The 17,078-nt window shown below is 37.5% G+C and overlaps 1 protein-coding gene across 1 annotated transcript; it reads left to right on the top strand.

The window, feature by feature from the left end:
• The first annotated feature begins 2,670 nt into the window (after positions 1–2,670).
• Positions 2,671–6,297, top strand: LOC113057558 (chemokine-like receptor 1). The gene is made up of 2 exons (XM_026224979.1): positions 2,671–2,737; positions 4,991–6,297. Exon 2 carries the CDS (start codon positions 5,004–5,006, stop codon positions 6,078–6,080), a length of 1,077 nt encoding a protein of 358 aa, XP_026080764.1. The 5' UTR covers positions 2,671–2,737; positions 4,991–5,003; the 3' UTR covers positions 6,081–6,297.
• Positions 6,298–17,078: the final 10,781 nt, after the last annotated feature.

The raw sequence follows: 17,078 nt of genomic DNA, 5'->3' as shown, positions 1-17,078 counted from the left end.
ACTCTAATTTTCAAAAGATGTCTACTACTCTTGGCTGTTTCCTGGCGATCCTTCTCCTTCCTTTTCTGTATCCTCTCTTTTTTTGGCATTATGCTGCCTGCCTGGCCCTGCACTGCAAGCATGATTAAAATTAATTGTTTAAATACTTTTTGTTTCACAAGCAAAATAACTTTTTAGCTTCACACAACTAAGCATCAGAATGCTGAATTGCCTTAATGTTTTAATCAAATACATTAATATTATTATTGCTATGCATGTACACATACACAATAACTCATGGTGACTGACAAGGACTTAGTTTCACATTTGAGGGAGGACTGTATCATCACCATCATCAAACAAAACCTTCAAAATCCACATTTAGATGAAGTTTGTTTTAAACCTACTACACTCAAAAATATTATGTGGCTTAGTAAATATTTAACTTAATTAACTTAATAAAATCTCTGAAAATCTTACTTGATTGTTTGAATTAAACTTACCAAAATAATTGAGTAAAAATTAAATAAAATTAAATAAAAATGTATTTGTGGTTGTATGGAATACTATTTTATAAAGGTTTAGAGGAAATAAAATAAAAAGTTAATAAATAAAAAGTTAATTTATAAATATTGTTATTTTTAATGTTAACTTATTTCTACTCAGTTTTATTTATTAATGTACAGATGCAGTTACTCAGATTTACTACATTTTTTAGAGTGTAGCCTATCCTCCATCTGTTTGCATCTGTAGATTTCTAAATTTCAGGGGGAAAGACTCTTGATGTAAGTCATTAACTAACTGGGGACGTTCTTATTTTATTAACTTATTTTATTACATGGCTTGGTTGATCTCCAATGTAGAATGCGGTCTGTTATTTCTTGATAACAGACCGCTGTGCGGAGCAGGCACGTGCACACATAGACATCAAAGGGGGCTTGAACACCTGCCCTTTTTATTCCTGGAGAGAAAGTGCCCTTTTCTCTGGGGTGCTTTTTTTTTTTTTTTTTTTTGGAAAAAATAATCTATATTCCTGTTTGCGCACAGCTTCCCTGTCAGACAAATATATTTATTGAAGAATAGTGTATCTAAATATCAGGTCAGGAGTTCTGAAGCGCACATCGACACTCATCAGATACACAGACACACAACTGCAGGCAGCAGCAGCCCCTCCCAGCAGTGATTTTCTTGGCTTGTGCTGAGGTGAGTGGAGCTGGTGATGAACAAAAGATTAAAATACCAGTGCCTCGAATAATGCTCGAATTTACTGCCGATTAGCCAAAGGCAAATATAACTTAGTTAACCTGTGTTTTGCTAGCATGCATGCCTCATGAGCTACTAGACTAGAGCTGTGTAAGGGAAAATCGCTATACATTATCCTCCTGCTTATTACATGGCTACCTACCAAATAAATAAATACTTTGACACAAAATATTAAAAGGGAGTTTATTGATTTAAATTGTATTGCTTCCGCTAAAGAAAATAGTACCCTCCGTCTCTACGGTTAGAAGGAGCGCCAGGAAACAGCCAAGAGTAGTAGACATCTTTTGAAAATTTGTTTGAGGAAGATAAAATTAATTAACTTTTTTAATTATTTCTTTTAAAAGAAAGTCAGTGTTGCGTTAATATATATACTTTTTTGTTTTAAAAAAAAAGAAAAAAAAAACGTAATTATGAGAAGTGCCCTTTATTTCACTTGAGCCCCTGCCCCTCAAAATGTCTGTGCACGGCCCTGGTGCGGAGTATAACAGACCGTTGCTATGAAAAACAGAGCGTTGCTATGGACTCACAGGATTCTAACGTTAGAGACAGAACGTTACTGGCCACAGCAGAAATATATCTCTGTCTACAACATTATCTTTTAAAATGATGTTTTTCTGAAAAATAGTACTTTTGCCCCTGCTCTCCCCTAAGTAAATGCAAAGGTAATTTCGCTAAATGTTTTTATATGTGTAACTTTTTACTTTTTTTGTTTTGTTTTTGTTTGCTGTAATTTCATAGTTTTGTAAATAAAATGTTCTCATGCCAACTTAATCAAGTGAGTTCTTTACTTTAAAAATGCATTCATCAAAATGAGATGTTTATGTATTTATAATTACAATCAAAGTATACATCTTGGCTTCGTATCAATTTTAAATGAAAGGTTAGTGAACAGTAAAGTAGATATTAGAAATCAATCCGTGCCACGTCCGGCGGGCTGGGCTGTACCACTACATGATTGCCTAATCCTAACCCCTCCCTCAAACCTACTCCTAAACCTAGGAGGGTAATAATCTGGCAGGGGGTCAAAATTGGGCACAACACCGGAATCGGGTAGTAAGTCCACAGACATCCGACCCGCGTGCAGCAGACGGAGGAGTCTCCGGCAGGCGAGAATCTAACCGGAACTGGCCCGAGTGTGTTTTACTATCTGGGTGAAAACCGCTGTCATTGCAAATGTTGGAAATATTCTGTAAATTACAACCCGTTGAAGAGGCTTGTCGCCTCCAAAAATGATTAGTCTTACCGTATCAGTGCATTGTGGGTATAAACACACCGCTTTGGTCAAACCTACAGGAACATAACTATAAAACTGTGATAAATAAGCGAGCAGCAGCAACAAGAACAACCAAGTAGAACGAGCAGGGTGGTGATGTGACGTCACTCCAAACTTGTATTGACTTTCCCGACCAGGAGCGAGAGAGATTATTGCAGTTTTGCTCTCGTAAATCACAGGTCTGGTCGAATTATTTTGAGGTCACTTTTTAGTCAACTCTAGGTAAGCAGCACGCTTAATATGAATTTCTTATTGTGAAATGCAACTTTTAAGTATGATTACATTTTCAAACGAATGAACATTTTAGGCTACAGTCAATTGAGCATCATTAGTTATCAACTGATGTGTCTCTTAAAGAGATCAAACCACAAACTGAGCTGTGTATCGTTTGCATTGTAAATATAACCGTTTTAACAATAGCATGAATAAGTCTAAAATACATTTTGGAGACAGCCTAGAATTGTCTAGGGTATATGAACTCATGAATGAATAGCATATTTCATATTCATGAACATAATATGAATAGTTCACGAATAGCATGAACTCAGTTTAATGCACTGTAGAGACAGATGTTCATCATAGAACAGGAAGAAAATGTGTATTTTAAGGCGACACACTGCAGGTGAATAGGGCAAAAAAAAAAAAAAAAACTAATAGTTATCACCTTACTTACCCAGTTGATTGATTACATTGATTATTGCAAACAATTTTTGTATTACAAGTTTTCAAAAATGTTTTGTTTAAATATGCAAATGAGGCATTATTTAATTAAATATGTGCTAATTCGCATAAATGTCTAGTACAAAAATCTGAACACTAGATGAAAATTCAGTTTTAAAATTTTTGTTTAATATTTTTGACATATTAGAGTCAAATGTTTTTACAGAGGGAATTCTGGTTATCTTTTTTTTTGTCACTCCATAATTCAGAAAATACTTTGAACAGCCAGAAAACGATATATTTTCACAATTTTGGGGGGGATAAAATGTATATAATCAAGGAAAATATATACTGTATGAACAAATCCCTCTGTAAAAGCCTTCAGAATATAGACAGGAATAAAAATGTCAAGTTTGGTGTGTGTAAGTGTTACTGAAGTGGAGATTTATGGGTCAGTGTTGAAGAAAAACTCATTTTGAGAAAACGGCCTTTAAAAATATGTATTGTAATTGGACTCTATTGACATAAACAGATAAAGTGCTATAAAAGAAACACTTTACACTGTCTTTTGGATGTTTTCCTTCCACTAGTTTGAAAAAGCACTTTATGAAAAACCAAAAAGCCCAAAATCTCAAAATTGACGGGTGCTTGAAAAAACTGTGTTTTTGCCTGCAGTGTCTCACCTTAATAGATGGTTAATTCATAGATGGTGAAATTTGACATGGCTGAGTAGAGAAAATGTTTTCAGATTTTGTTTAGAGCTTTTCTCTAATGCAAAGACTCACTTTACTACAAATAATCAAATAATGGCCTCCAGTGGACAAAAGCAGAACAACATGTGAGCAAATGAGTTTCTTTTCTTTCTATATCCTCCTGGGACCCAGCATTGACTTTTTTTTTTCCTCTGTAAAGAACATTATATTTTAGTGAATTTCTCTGACACCCACAAATTAAGTCTGGTGGTCCTGTACAGCACATTCAGGGCTTTTAGAGGATATCAGATGTTTGGATGTTTGATCACTAAACAATCCTCCTAAAAATTACTGATATTGACAGAATGATCAAAACTTAGCACTCTTAGGAAAATATGATGTATTATGTAATTAACATTTAAATCTGATTCATTTTTAAATCGTTTGTCTTACAAAAACATCTCAGAAAAATATAGTGGGGTTTCAGATTGAATTAAGACTTTTTGTAATGAAACAGGGCATATGTTTCATACATGACTTCCGTGGAGGACACCAGGACAAATGGCATATTAAGTTACACATTTTAGGGAAACCCATATTCAATATTCATAGGAAATATGCAATACTCTTATGAAAATGTTGACAAGTTATTACTCCCAGTATAAAACATGTTTTTTTTTTTTTTTTTTCATTATGGTTTCCCCCGAGAACGCATTAATTTGCAAATTATATGCAATGTATAGATACATGGTATAGAATGAGAATACCAAATTATGGACATTATACAGACATATTCCATAAAGTAAAATAGTATCATTCTGTTATATCTTTCATAACATAGTTGAGAAACATCTTTGTACAAAGTTGTGTTAAAAATAGCCTGAAACCTAAAAACTGATTGGTGAATTAAAAAAAGCATTGTTTTGCCTATACATGCCTTTTCATATCTATTGATTTTTTTATAACTTAGTCCTGGCATCCTCTACAAAGGACGTAGAATAAAATATCAAAAATGTTTTTATCAAAAAAAAAATAAAATAAAAAATTGATGGTTCTCAGTCTAGGTATATTTTGACTGCTTAAAATTGACTACTATCATACCATATTTGTTCTTTCAACATAGGTCTGAAGATTCAATGATGGATCCATACAATTTTACAAACTGTCCTCTCAATAACAACTCATCCGATTATGAAGATTACTATGAAGATTATTATGATGAGTATACAGATCTCAGGAAATCTCTTAACATCATGTCAATCATTGTATACAGTCTGGATTTTGTACTTGGAGTGGTGGGCAATGGCATTGTCATTTGGGTTACTGGATTCAAAATGAAAAAGACGGTCAACACGGTCTGGTTTCTGAACCTTGCTGTAGCAGACTTCCTCTTCACATTGTTTCTTCCTCTCAGTGTGGCTTACACGGCTATGGGCTTCCACTGGCCTTCTGGCCAGTTCATGTGCAAATTCAACAGCACACTTAGTTTAATCAACATGTTTGCCAGTGTGTACATCCTAGTTGTGATCAGTGTTGACCGCTGTTTGTCTGTGGTGTGTCCAATCTGGGCACAGAACCATCGGAATGTGAGCCGAGCTTCTGTGGTGAGCTTCGGAGTTTGGTTATTTGCCCTGGTGCTGAGCTCACCCTCCTTCGTCTTCAGGGACACTGCACTCCACAGCAACAAAATCATCTGCTACAACAACTTTGCATTGTCTGATGACTCTGAAACACCAGAGGTGGTGAGGCTCCGGTATCGTGCCATGATCATTACCCGTTTCATCTTAGGCTTTGTGGTGCCTTTTGTGATAATCATCTCCGGCTATGCAGTCATCATCCTTCGTCTCCAAAGAAACCATTCCATGCCTGGCCGAACTGGACGCACCTTAAAGATCATTGCTGCTGTGGTCACCACCTTCTTCATCTGTTGGGCTCCTTTCCATATCCTGGTGCTCATTGAGATGGTAAACCACGTGGAAATGAAATACAGCTACACCCTGCAATATGTCACCACTGTTGGAATTCCCATTGCGACCAGTTTGGCTTTCCTAAACAGCTGCCTGAACCCATTGTTGTATGTTTTCATGGGACAAGACTTTAAAGTCAAGGTGCGCAAGTCAATCCTGAAGGTTTTGGAAACTGCTTTCACAGAGGAAGCTTCACGTACAAATACCTGCACAAATTCTTTACAGAGTGACTCATTTGGATTTTAATGCCAACATAAATAAAAGTGAGACACATTAACCTGAAGAACTGGAACAAAATAATTTTAGTTTGTTTGAAGCTTTACATTAAAACTGCCATTCTCTCTATGGGAAATTCTTATGTAATGCAGAATTTTTATATATGTGTGTGTTTGTAAGAGAGAGAGATTTAATGATATACCCATAAAGTATTTGACAAATAAAACTTGCTATTGTAAGCATATATGAGAATGATTTTTTACATGCATTGTGAATGTGATGCAAGTAACTTTTTTTGTTATGTCTTTACTGTATGTCTTTACTGTATAACTACTGTCTGCATATACATTTTTATAAAGTAGATTTTATTTTATATAAAATAGTTTTATCTTTTTTGATGAAATTTTAAGCAAAAAACTGAAGCTAAATAAACTTATTAAGCTCTTACTTTGGTCTCATTGTCTCAATTTAGGTGTTATCAAAAACTGTACACTAATACAATACTTTTTTTTTTTTCATATTATTTTTCAAATAAAATTACATGTCTCTGAAAATCTCTGGAAATCTTACTTGATTGTTTGAATTAAACTTACCAAAATAATTGAGTAAAAATTAAATAAAATTAAATAAAAATGTATTTGTGGTTGTATGGAATACTATTTTATAAAGGTTTAGAGGAAATAAAAAAAAAAGTTAATAGATAAAAAGTTAATTTATAAATATTGTTATTTTTAATGTTAACTTATTTCTACTCAGTTTTATTTATTAATGTACAGATGCAGTTACTCAGATTTACTACATTTTTTAGAGTGTAGCCTATCCTCCATCTGTTTGCATCTGTAAATTTCTAAATTTCAGGGGGAAAGACTCTTGATAAGTCATTAACTAACTGGGGACGTTCTTATTTTATTAACTTATTTTATTACATGGCTTGGTTGATCTCCAATGTAGAATGCGGTCTGTTATTTCTTGTTATTTCTTGATAACAGACCGCTGTGCGGAGTATTACAGACCGTTGCTATGAAAAACAGAGCGTTGCTATGGACTCACAGGATTCTAACGTTAGAGACGGAACGTACTATTTTCTTTAGCGGAAGCAATACAATCGGGTTTAAATCAATAAACTCCCTTTTAATATTTTGTGTCAAAGTATTTATTTATTTGGTAGGTAGCCATGTAATAAGCAGGAGGATAATGTATAGCGATTATCCCTTACACAGCTCTAGTCTAGTAGCTCATGAGGCATGCATGCTAGCAAAACACAGGTTAACTAAGTTATATTTGCCTTTGGCTAATCAGCAGTAAATTCGAGCATTATTCGAGGCACTGGTATTTTAATCTTTTGTTCATCACCAGCTCCACTCACCTCAGCACAAGCCAAGAAAAACACTGCTGGGAGGGGCTGCTGCTGCCTGCAGTTGTGTGTCTGTGTATCTGATGAGTGTCGATGTGCGCTTCAGAACTCCTGACTTGATATTTAGATACACTATTCTTCAATAAATATATTTGTTTGACAGGGAAGCTGTGCGCAAACAGGAATATATATTATTTTTTCAAAAAAAGAAAAAAAGAAAAAAAAAGCACCCCAGAAAAAAGGGCACTTTCTCTCCAGGAATAAAAAGGGCAGGTGTTCAAGCCCCCTTTGATGTCTATGTGTGCACGTGCCTGGTTGTAGAAGCACCTAACCATTGTTTTAAGCCTAAAATAGTTCCTGCAAATATCTCAGTTCTAATTGGTTTATTGCACTATTGTTCCCGGATCAACATCGGAACATGTTGTATTTGGTGAAATGCATGGCAGAGTGAATGCAAATGTTTACTAGAACCTCCTTCAGCAACATGCAGTTCCTACCCTGCATTCATCACCCAATCAGCCTGCAATTTTCATGCAGGACAATGCCCCATGTCACACTGCAAAACAGGTAAAGCTGTTCCTTGAAGCTGAAAAGAATGAAATAAAGGAATAGCCAGATCACAGTCTTTTTAATCTGGTTGAAAATCTCTGGAAAATCCTTGGTGACTAGGTGACTATATTATGGCAAAGAAACCCACTACAGTCACCAAACTGTGGAAGAGACTGGAAAAAGAGAATACGAAGATCATGCTAACATAGTGTGAGAGACTAGTAGTGTACTGCAGCTGCAGATGTCATACAAAGCAAGTGCAAATACAATTCCTATTCTGACAGCTGTAACTCTGCAAAATTGTAATTGTAATTTTCTTTCATGCTACAGCTGTCAGTTTTGGGGAGTAGCTAGCTACAATTAGCAACGCTACTAGCTTAAAAATCCCAAGATGTCCTTCGAAAAAGAGTCCTGGCCAGATTTGTTCACTGACCTCTGTCCATCATCATGGCCTCATAATTATCCCAATATACTGATTGACGTCTTCACTTCTTCTCCTCTCTACCAATAAACTAGTGTCTGGTGGGCATTCTTGTGCAATATGGCTGCAGGTGCATTATCCAGGTGGATGCTGCTGGTGGTGGTCGAGGAGATTTCCCCATCCTATGTAAAGCACTTTTAGCATCAAGAAAAGACATGTAACTTACCAACAGCAACATTGCAACCATGCCATGTTACCTAACACAAAATATTTTTTAAACCCTGTGTCAGACTATATCCCCTTAAGAAAAATATGTTTATTAAAGGGTGCTATTAGTGTGCTTCTTAAAAAAAAAAAAGGAATGTATACTTTCAATCTACCTTTTATGTACTTCTCAGAAACTGGCCTTATGTATTGACATTTAAGTATACTCGACTTATACTTAGAAAAAGTCTAAATATATTTGAGCTTCACTTGTGCTCAAAAAATCCACATTTTCATTGTTATATGGTAAGGGGCATTACATACATCTTCTGTACATAATTTCCAAAACACAAGTGAAGAAGAAACCAAAACAACAGATGCTTTCACAAATAATCTAACATGATCATCAGACATAAAACAGCATCAAAACTGTGTAATGTGATGGAATAAAACAGTGACCCATGAAGAGGAAATGACTGTCAAGCTTCAGGTGCTGGTCGACTCAATCTACAGTATGTATTGATTATCACGTCTTTTTATTACAGCTTTTTGTTCAAAATGTTTCTTTCTTCCTTTCTTTCTTTCTTTCTTTCTTTCTTTCTTTCTTTCTTTTGTGAAACTTACATTCAAGTGTTTATAAAAATATTCATGAAGCTAGAAAAAAAGCTTTTAGTTTGCAAGCAGATACCATTTTCTTTCTGTTGATGTTTGTATGTTCAGATATTCATATAACAAAATTTATACAAATGAATACCTAAATAGGGACATAGGTGTATACTTAAAATATCATGTAAAGTTCATGTAAAGAAAACTTATGAGTGTACTTATAAAACCATGAATCTGGCGATATGTCACTATACATTGCGATACTGTAAGCAAGGCGATATATTGGGATATTTCTCATTTTAGGAATAGGATATACTGTAAGGAAAGCTTTCATTAAGAACACACCACTATATGCAAACCTTTACAATAAATAAATAAATAAATAAAAGTTGTTTAACCAGAACACACTGAGATCTGCATTGGCAATAATCAGTCCCTGTAACATTCAACATTATTGAACCACTTTTTGTGAAGTATGAGTAAAGGGGATAAATTAAAGCGCTTGCAGGATCCTTAAGTTAAATGAATAATATGTATTAATGTATTTTTATAAAAAGACCACACACACATATATATATATATATATATATATATATATATATATATATATATATATATATATATATATATAGTACAGACCAAAAGTTTGGACACACCTTCTCATTCAAAGAGTTTTCTTTATTTTCATGACTATGAAAATTGTAGAGTCACACTGAAGGCATCAAGAAGGAGTGATGGGGTGCCTCCACAGACACCGGACCTGAACCCAATCGAGATGGTTTAGGGGTGAGCTGGACCGCAGACAGAAGGCAAAAGGGCCAACAAGTGCTAAACATCTCTCGGGGAACTCCTTCAAGACTGTTGGAAGACCATTTCAGGTGACTACCTCTTGAAGCTCATCAAGAGAATGCCAAGAGTGTGCAAAGCAGTAATCAAAGCAGAAGGTGGCTACTGTAAAGAACCTACAATATGACATATTTTCAGTTGTTTCACACTTTTTTGTTATGTATATAATTCCATATATAATTCCACATGTGTTAATTCATAGTTTTGATGCCTTCAGTGTGAATCTACAATTTTCATAGTTATAAAAAAAAAGAAAAGTCTTTGAATGAGAAGGTGTGACCAAACTTTTGGTCTGTACTGTATAAATATTAGACCCTCATTTAAAGGTTCACAGTTTCAGTGTACAATTGTGTCACAAAATTAATACAGATTTTGAACCTTTCCACTCGGACAATGGATGCAATCAAAATCAACAAAGGAGCAATGATATATAAGTGCTATAACAAGTAAGCTTCTAGAGGTACATAAGTCTGTTTACACATAAGTATTTCCGTTTGTATTTATTTTCCGGCTGGAATCGCTGAAACCACACCGCGAGCATCGCACAAACTGCACAAAACGCACCCAAAATGAGAGCTAACTAGAGTCGCGGGGTGAACCTCCCACCTGCTGAGCCCCGAGCGACCCTCTTCACATGGCAAGCGGCGGAACCAAAGCAGCACCAGCGCCACAGTCCCGCGGTGGATGTTACCACATAAGCCCAAATGACGGCACACTTCAGATTTGTACACCGAAACATGAACTGGGACAATTATTTCACCCTCCATTACTATTAGCAAACTACATTAACACTAACATTAGTGGCATGCTCTTATGCTAGTATTTCTAGTATGATGTATGGAAGACCTTCAATTCTGTCTGCAATTTGTCTTCATCTTCAATGTTATAGAACTGGCACAGTTTCTTCACAGACTGGAATGCTGCTGTTGGAATGCTAGCTGTTTTCCAGTTGTCTGGGACTCCCAGGCAATGGAAGGGATGCAAAATGTTCCACTTTTAATTATCTCCTCCTTTAAAGTGTCACTGAAGCTCTTGTATCATTGTGTTCACAAAAATGTAATACACTTTAACACTGTAGTACTCCAGCAAAGTTGGGAAAGCATGGTCAGTCGTAGCTGATGTGACAGCAAACTCGAACTCCGCTGGCACTTTCCTCCTCCTAGCTTGACCAGGGACCTCAGATGGAAGATCCAGGCCCACTGATGCAGCCTTCTCTGTAGCCTGTTTATGTTCTCAAACTCTTCTTCTGTTCTGCTGTAGGCAAGCCTCTTTAAAACTCCATCAACAATGCTGTATGGTGCAGCCAGGTCCATGTCTTTCTGCTGCAATGCATCAGATGCAATTGCAGACACCTGGAAGATTGGACAGGTCATCTCCAGACACAAGAAGAACTCAAAATGTATGCTATTTAGATGGATCATTGCATCACCAGCTGAGGAGTCTGGGGGATCTTGCTTTGTCATTTCCTCAAGGAACTGCATGACAGAGGGGAGGACCTTCTCCAGAGTTTTAAGTGCACTCTTTATACAGGCCCACTGAGTATCTGACAGTTTCTTCAGCTCCAGTGGATGCTGATCGGGGTGCTTCCTCTTCATTTCAATAAATGCAGAGTGCCATTTTGATGAGTTGGCCAAAGTCATCAAAAGTGTATCAAAAGTTTAAAGTGTTTCAACTAGATAGAAAAAGTTGACAAAACAGATGTTTGATTTTGCTTTAGGATTCTGTACTACCATCCCTCATAGTGCCAACTCATGTTCGCAGCCCCATCATAACCTTGACCCCGGATGTCCTTTATTTTCATGTTGTGTACATATCTCACAAGAAACAAAACCTGTTCAGTGTGGGACACATCTTTCGTTTCATCCAGAAGTATCGAAAAGATTTTGTAGGTTCGCTGATTCTCTTTTACGGCATCAAGGTGTAATTTAATTACACTATCATGCTTGCTGAACAACTCCACTAACTCTAAGAAATTTGCTCGATTTTGGCTTGATGAAGTCTCAACATCTCCCCTGAAAGACATGCCCTGTCTTGCCAGGAAAAGAGTAATGGCAATCAGATGAGGCAACACTTCTCTGCTCCTCTCCCTCTCTTTGTCTTTTGCAGCTTGCGACTCAAGGTCACCCACTTCAAATGCTGCCTCCAGTAATTTTTTCTTGAACGAGTTCCACCTCACCATACCATACATGTGAGCCTCTGAGGCACAATGCTCTTTCATTTTTTCTAAAGCCTTCCTCCAGCGATTTAATCCTACAGTTTTCCAGTTAGTGTGACACTTCTATTTTTCATAATATAAAATAGACCCCTCTACATTCTTTGGAAATGACAGTACTGGTTGGCAGAATCCAATATTATCACACATTTGGATATAGGCCTCATCATACTTTATGTTAAATTGTAGGACGTGGACAGGATCAGTTGGGTGTTGTAGTCCAAAAAGGTTTGAAATTAGCCTCTCTCTGGCATCTTTCTCCTTCTCCTGACTTGCTGTTCCCTGCTCTCTTTCTGCCTCTACATTTCCTTCTTTCTCACCAGCCTCTTTCTCCATGGCTACTTCTTTCTGCACTGGACTACTTCTTATTGCTTGTGCCTCTACATTTTCCACTTTCTCACCAGCCTCTGTGTCCTGGCTTGCGGTTCCCTGCTCTCTTTCTGTCGTTGTGCCTCTACATTTCCCTCTTTTTCTTCCTCTATCTCCATCTCCTCATCTGATCTATTACTTTCCACTCTCTATCCATCTAGGAACAAGGCACAATTTACTATTTTGGCATTATTCTATTATTGTAACCATCACTACTACTCTTGCACCTAATCAATAAGTCCACCTTAAATATTGGTACAAAACATTAAAAAACTGATAAACTGGAAAATAGTGATTAATATTATTATTACTGTTGTAGTTGTTGTTGTCTAAAATTGAACACCTTTGCAGTGTAAACAAATGACAGTCTACATGTGTTTGTGATGAAACGGCGGAGTCAGTTAGATCCATCTGCAGCAGTTTATTAATACAGGTGATTAAACAGAGAACAGTACACATAAACCCAGGCTGGCATTGAAAGGGAACTTAAGCAGACGTTTGTAGAGAACTCAGATAGTATAATCAATCAGGTTTCAAAGTCCAGAGATAATACGGAGAATAGCAATACAGACCAGGGGTAAATCAAAACTTCACAAAATAACCAAGGGGAGAGCAGTCCATATAAAGGGGAAAAGACAAGTTGCAGGTGATAATACTAAAAGGTAATCAAGATAATTAAGCAGGGTTAGACGGGGATGATTGGGGACACTGGGAAATGCAGTCCTAATATTCAGGAGAGAGGGATCTTATGCCGCCAGAGGAGGGCATAGCAGACTGCTCCATGACATAGCCCCTCCCCTGAGAGCGGCTTCGGGAACGCGGACCAGAACGTTGATGTAGTCTTCCTCGGGGTCTGAGGGCAGGTCGGTCAAGATGGTCACGATGTAAGCTGGTAAGAGAGGGGTCCAGAATGTCCTGCGACCTGACCCAGGAGCGTTCCTCAGGACCGTACCCCTCCCAGACAATATGGTAATTTAGAGCCCCACCACGATGTCTGGAGTCCTGTTCGCACCCAGTAGGCCTCTGCGCCGTCAACCTCAATAGGAAGATTCTGCACCAGCGTGTTCCCCTCTTGGCCCTCCTCTCTCCTGGGGATGACTGCGGGTCTGAAAAGAGATACATGAAAGGTAAGTGAGATTTTATAATGAAAAGGAAGAGCCAACCTAAATGAGACAGGGATGATCTGGCGCAGAATTTTGAAAGGACCAATGAAGCGAGGGGATAACTTCTTGCTGGGTAGTTTGAGACGGAAATCTCGGGCTGAGAGCCACACCCACTGGCCGGGACGGTACCGGGGACCCCCGCGTCGCCTCCGATCCGCATAGTGCTGATTTTTTTGAATTGCCCGCTGTAAATGCACATGAGCAGTATCCAAAGTCCCTTATGAAAAATAACCATGGTTTTATTATAGTAAAACTGTAGTAACCCATGTTTTTTTGGCGTGTTGACTACCATTTGTATAACCACAGATTTACTACAAATACCATGGTTAAACTATGGTTAATTTAGCAAAACCATGGTTAATTTGTGGTTACCATGGTTTAACTATAGTAACCATGGTTTTTAGGTTTTATTTGTAGTAAAACCATGGTTAATTTTCATAAGGGGTGGCCTCACTGCGCCGAAGCCAGGAATCTACCTCGGGGAGATCAGAGGGCTCGCCCCGCCACGGGAAGAGCGGAGGCTGAAATCCCAGGACACACTGAAAAGGTGTCAGTCCAGTGGCAGGCTTAACTAAGGAATTCTGAGCGTATTCAGCCCATACAAGGAAACGACTCCACTCCTGCTGATTTTGATGGCAATAGGTCCGTAGGAAACGAGTTAGGTCCTGATTCAACCTCTCAACCTGCCCGTTGGCCTGAGGATGGTAGCCCGAGGTGAGGCTTACATTAATATTGAGCTTCGAGCAAAGTTCCCTCCATACACGTGAAGTAAACTGAAGGCCTCGGTCAGTTACAATGTCAATCAATCAATCAATCAATCAATCAGTCACCTTTATTTATATAGGGCTTTAAACAAAATACATTGCGTCAAAGCACTGAACAACATTCATTTGGAAAACAGTGTGTCAATAATGCAAAATGATAGTTAAAGGCAGTTCATCATTGAATTCAGTTATGTCATCTCTGTTCAGTTTAAATAGTGTCTGTGCATTTATTTGCAATCAAGTCAATGATATCGCTGTAGATGAAGTGACCCCAACTAAGCAAGCCAGAGGCGACAGCGGCAAGGAACCGAAACTCCATCGGTGACAGAATGGAGAAAAAAAAACCTTGGGAGAAACCAGGCTCAGTTGGGGGGCCAGTTCTCCTCTGACCAGACGAAACCAGTAGTTCAATTCCAGGCTGCAGCAAAGTCAGATTGTGCAGAAGAATCATCTGTTTTCTATGGTCTTGTCCTGGTGGTCCTCTAAGACAAGGTCTTTACAGGGGATCTGTATCTGGGGCTCTAGTTGTCCTGGTCTCCGCTGTCTTTCAGGGCAGTAGAGGTCCTTTCTAGGTGCTGATCCACCATCATGTCTGGATACGTACTGGATCTGGGTGACTGCAGTGACCCTCTGGTCTGGATACAGACTGGATCTGGTGGCTACGGTGACCTCGGAACAAGAGAAAAACAGACAAATATTAGCGTAGATGCCATTCTTCTAATGATGTAGAAGGTACATGTTATGTGAAGTGTTTCCGGTTCCGGTTTACCCTATTAATGCAGCCTAAAAATCCTTTAACGGATTTGGATATTAAAAGCATATTACTATGTTATGTGTATGCCAGGTTAAAGAGATGGGTCTTTAATCTAGATTTAAACTGCAAGAGTGTGTCTGCCTCCCAAACAATGTTAGGTAGGTTATTCCAGAGTTTAGGCGCCAAATAGGAAAAGGACCTGCCGCCCGCAGTTGATTTTGATATTCTAGGTATTATCAAATTGCCTGAGTTTTGAGAACGTAGCAGACGTAGAGGAGTATAATGTAAAAGGAGCTCATTCAAATACTGAGGTGCTAAACCATTCAGGGCTTTATTATAGAAGCAGTTTAGTCTCAAATATAATTCACGCAAAAAACACGATTCACACATGGGTGGACAATTTCACATGCATGAAACCTAATTCACGTACACAAAAAAAAAAATTCATGTGCGTGAAAAAAAATATATATTCACAAAAAGCAATTCACATACGCAAAATAAAATTATATATTTATAAAATACGATTCACAAATGCAAAAAACAATTTGTAGATATACAACTGTGCACAAAAACCTTTGAATGTTTAAAATGTACGAGTGTCTGAATGTACGAATCGTCATTTACTACGAATCCACTCAGATTTGAGTGTGTGTGTTTTTGAGACTTTTCTGGCAGAGCTCTCTTCCCACGTGGGTCCGTCGTACTCTTTAGCCAATCAGATGCGAGCTTACCATTCAACCAATCATATCATAAGCCACTGAGTGCATTCAAGGAGCACGATTCTGCGCACCTTTTGCGCAATATGGATTAATTAGAACGAAAATTAAGCCTTTACATCAGTATTCCAGCATGGCAAATGAAGAACGGGAAGCACGGGTAAGAGTTTAGTTTATTTCATAAAAGTCTGAGTTTACACATTTTATCGTTTACACATTCAATCAAGACAGAAATACAGTTGTAACAGGAAAGTTACAGTAATTATAAATTAAACTGCAATCAGGATAGTAAAAAGAAATACCTGTAAAGACAAAAGTAACATTTTGAGAGTTGTGAAATTATAATTCTAAATAATCTTGTTTTATAAATTGATGTCTGTTAGGTCAGTGTGTACTTTCTTACAGTAATACATTTTACCTTAAACATTTTACCTTTACATTAAACATGTAGCCTAGTCATTGTTAACCACACGCTGAAGCAATGTAGTTCGATCAAGATAAACAACATCAGATATTTAGAAACGTTGTTTAATTTGTAAATATATTGTCTGTACATTGAAGTGCATCTTTCTCTTCTTATAATTTAGGAATATCTAAAGCAGTATATTCTTCAGCGACTTCATGATCGTTTAGTTCAGGGATTCCCAAAGTGTGGTGCGCGAGAGGAAAAATGTAATGGCGGTCTGGCTGTTTCATACAATAAAAAAACATAAATAGTAAACATTTCCTTGGTAATCGCTTTTATATAAAAATAAAAAACTATAATGTATTATAGTTTTCGATGGAAACGTAGAGGACAGATGCTGTCTTCAACGCACTGTTCTTCTTTTATGTACTGCAGGCTAATATGCGTGCCAACTCTTATCATTCCATAATATATATTATAAATATGCTTAACTGGCTGGAATCAGAGAAACTGTCAAGTCGGACATCTTATGAAAAGTTGTTAGTCAGGAGGAGAGGGGCTAAGAGAGAGTGAGGATTTGGAGGCAACAGAGACGAAGAGAATAGAGAAAGAAAATGGGCAAATAAAAAATCTTGAGGAAATCTCTCTCTCGCTGCAGGCTGAG

Source organism: Carassius auratus, chromosome 38 (assembly GCF_003368295.1).
Source record: "Carassius auratus strain Wakin chromosome 38, ASM336829v1, whole genome shotgun sequence".
In the NCBI taxonomy this organism is placed as follows: Eukaryota; Metazoa; Chordata; class Actinopteri; order Cypriniformes; family Cyprinidae; genus Carassius; species Carassius auratus.
This window is presented reverse-complemented; position numbering and strand designations above follow the sequence as displayed.

Bases quoted from the DNA above. Each gene is read 5' to 3' on its own strand.
- LOC113057558 (XM_026224979.1), top strand. From the start codon at position 5,004: ATGATGGATCCATACAATTTTACAAACTGTCCTCTCAATAACAACTCA.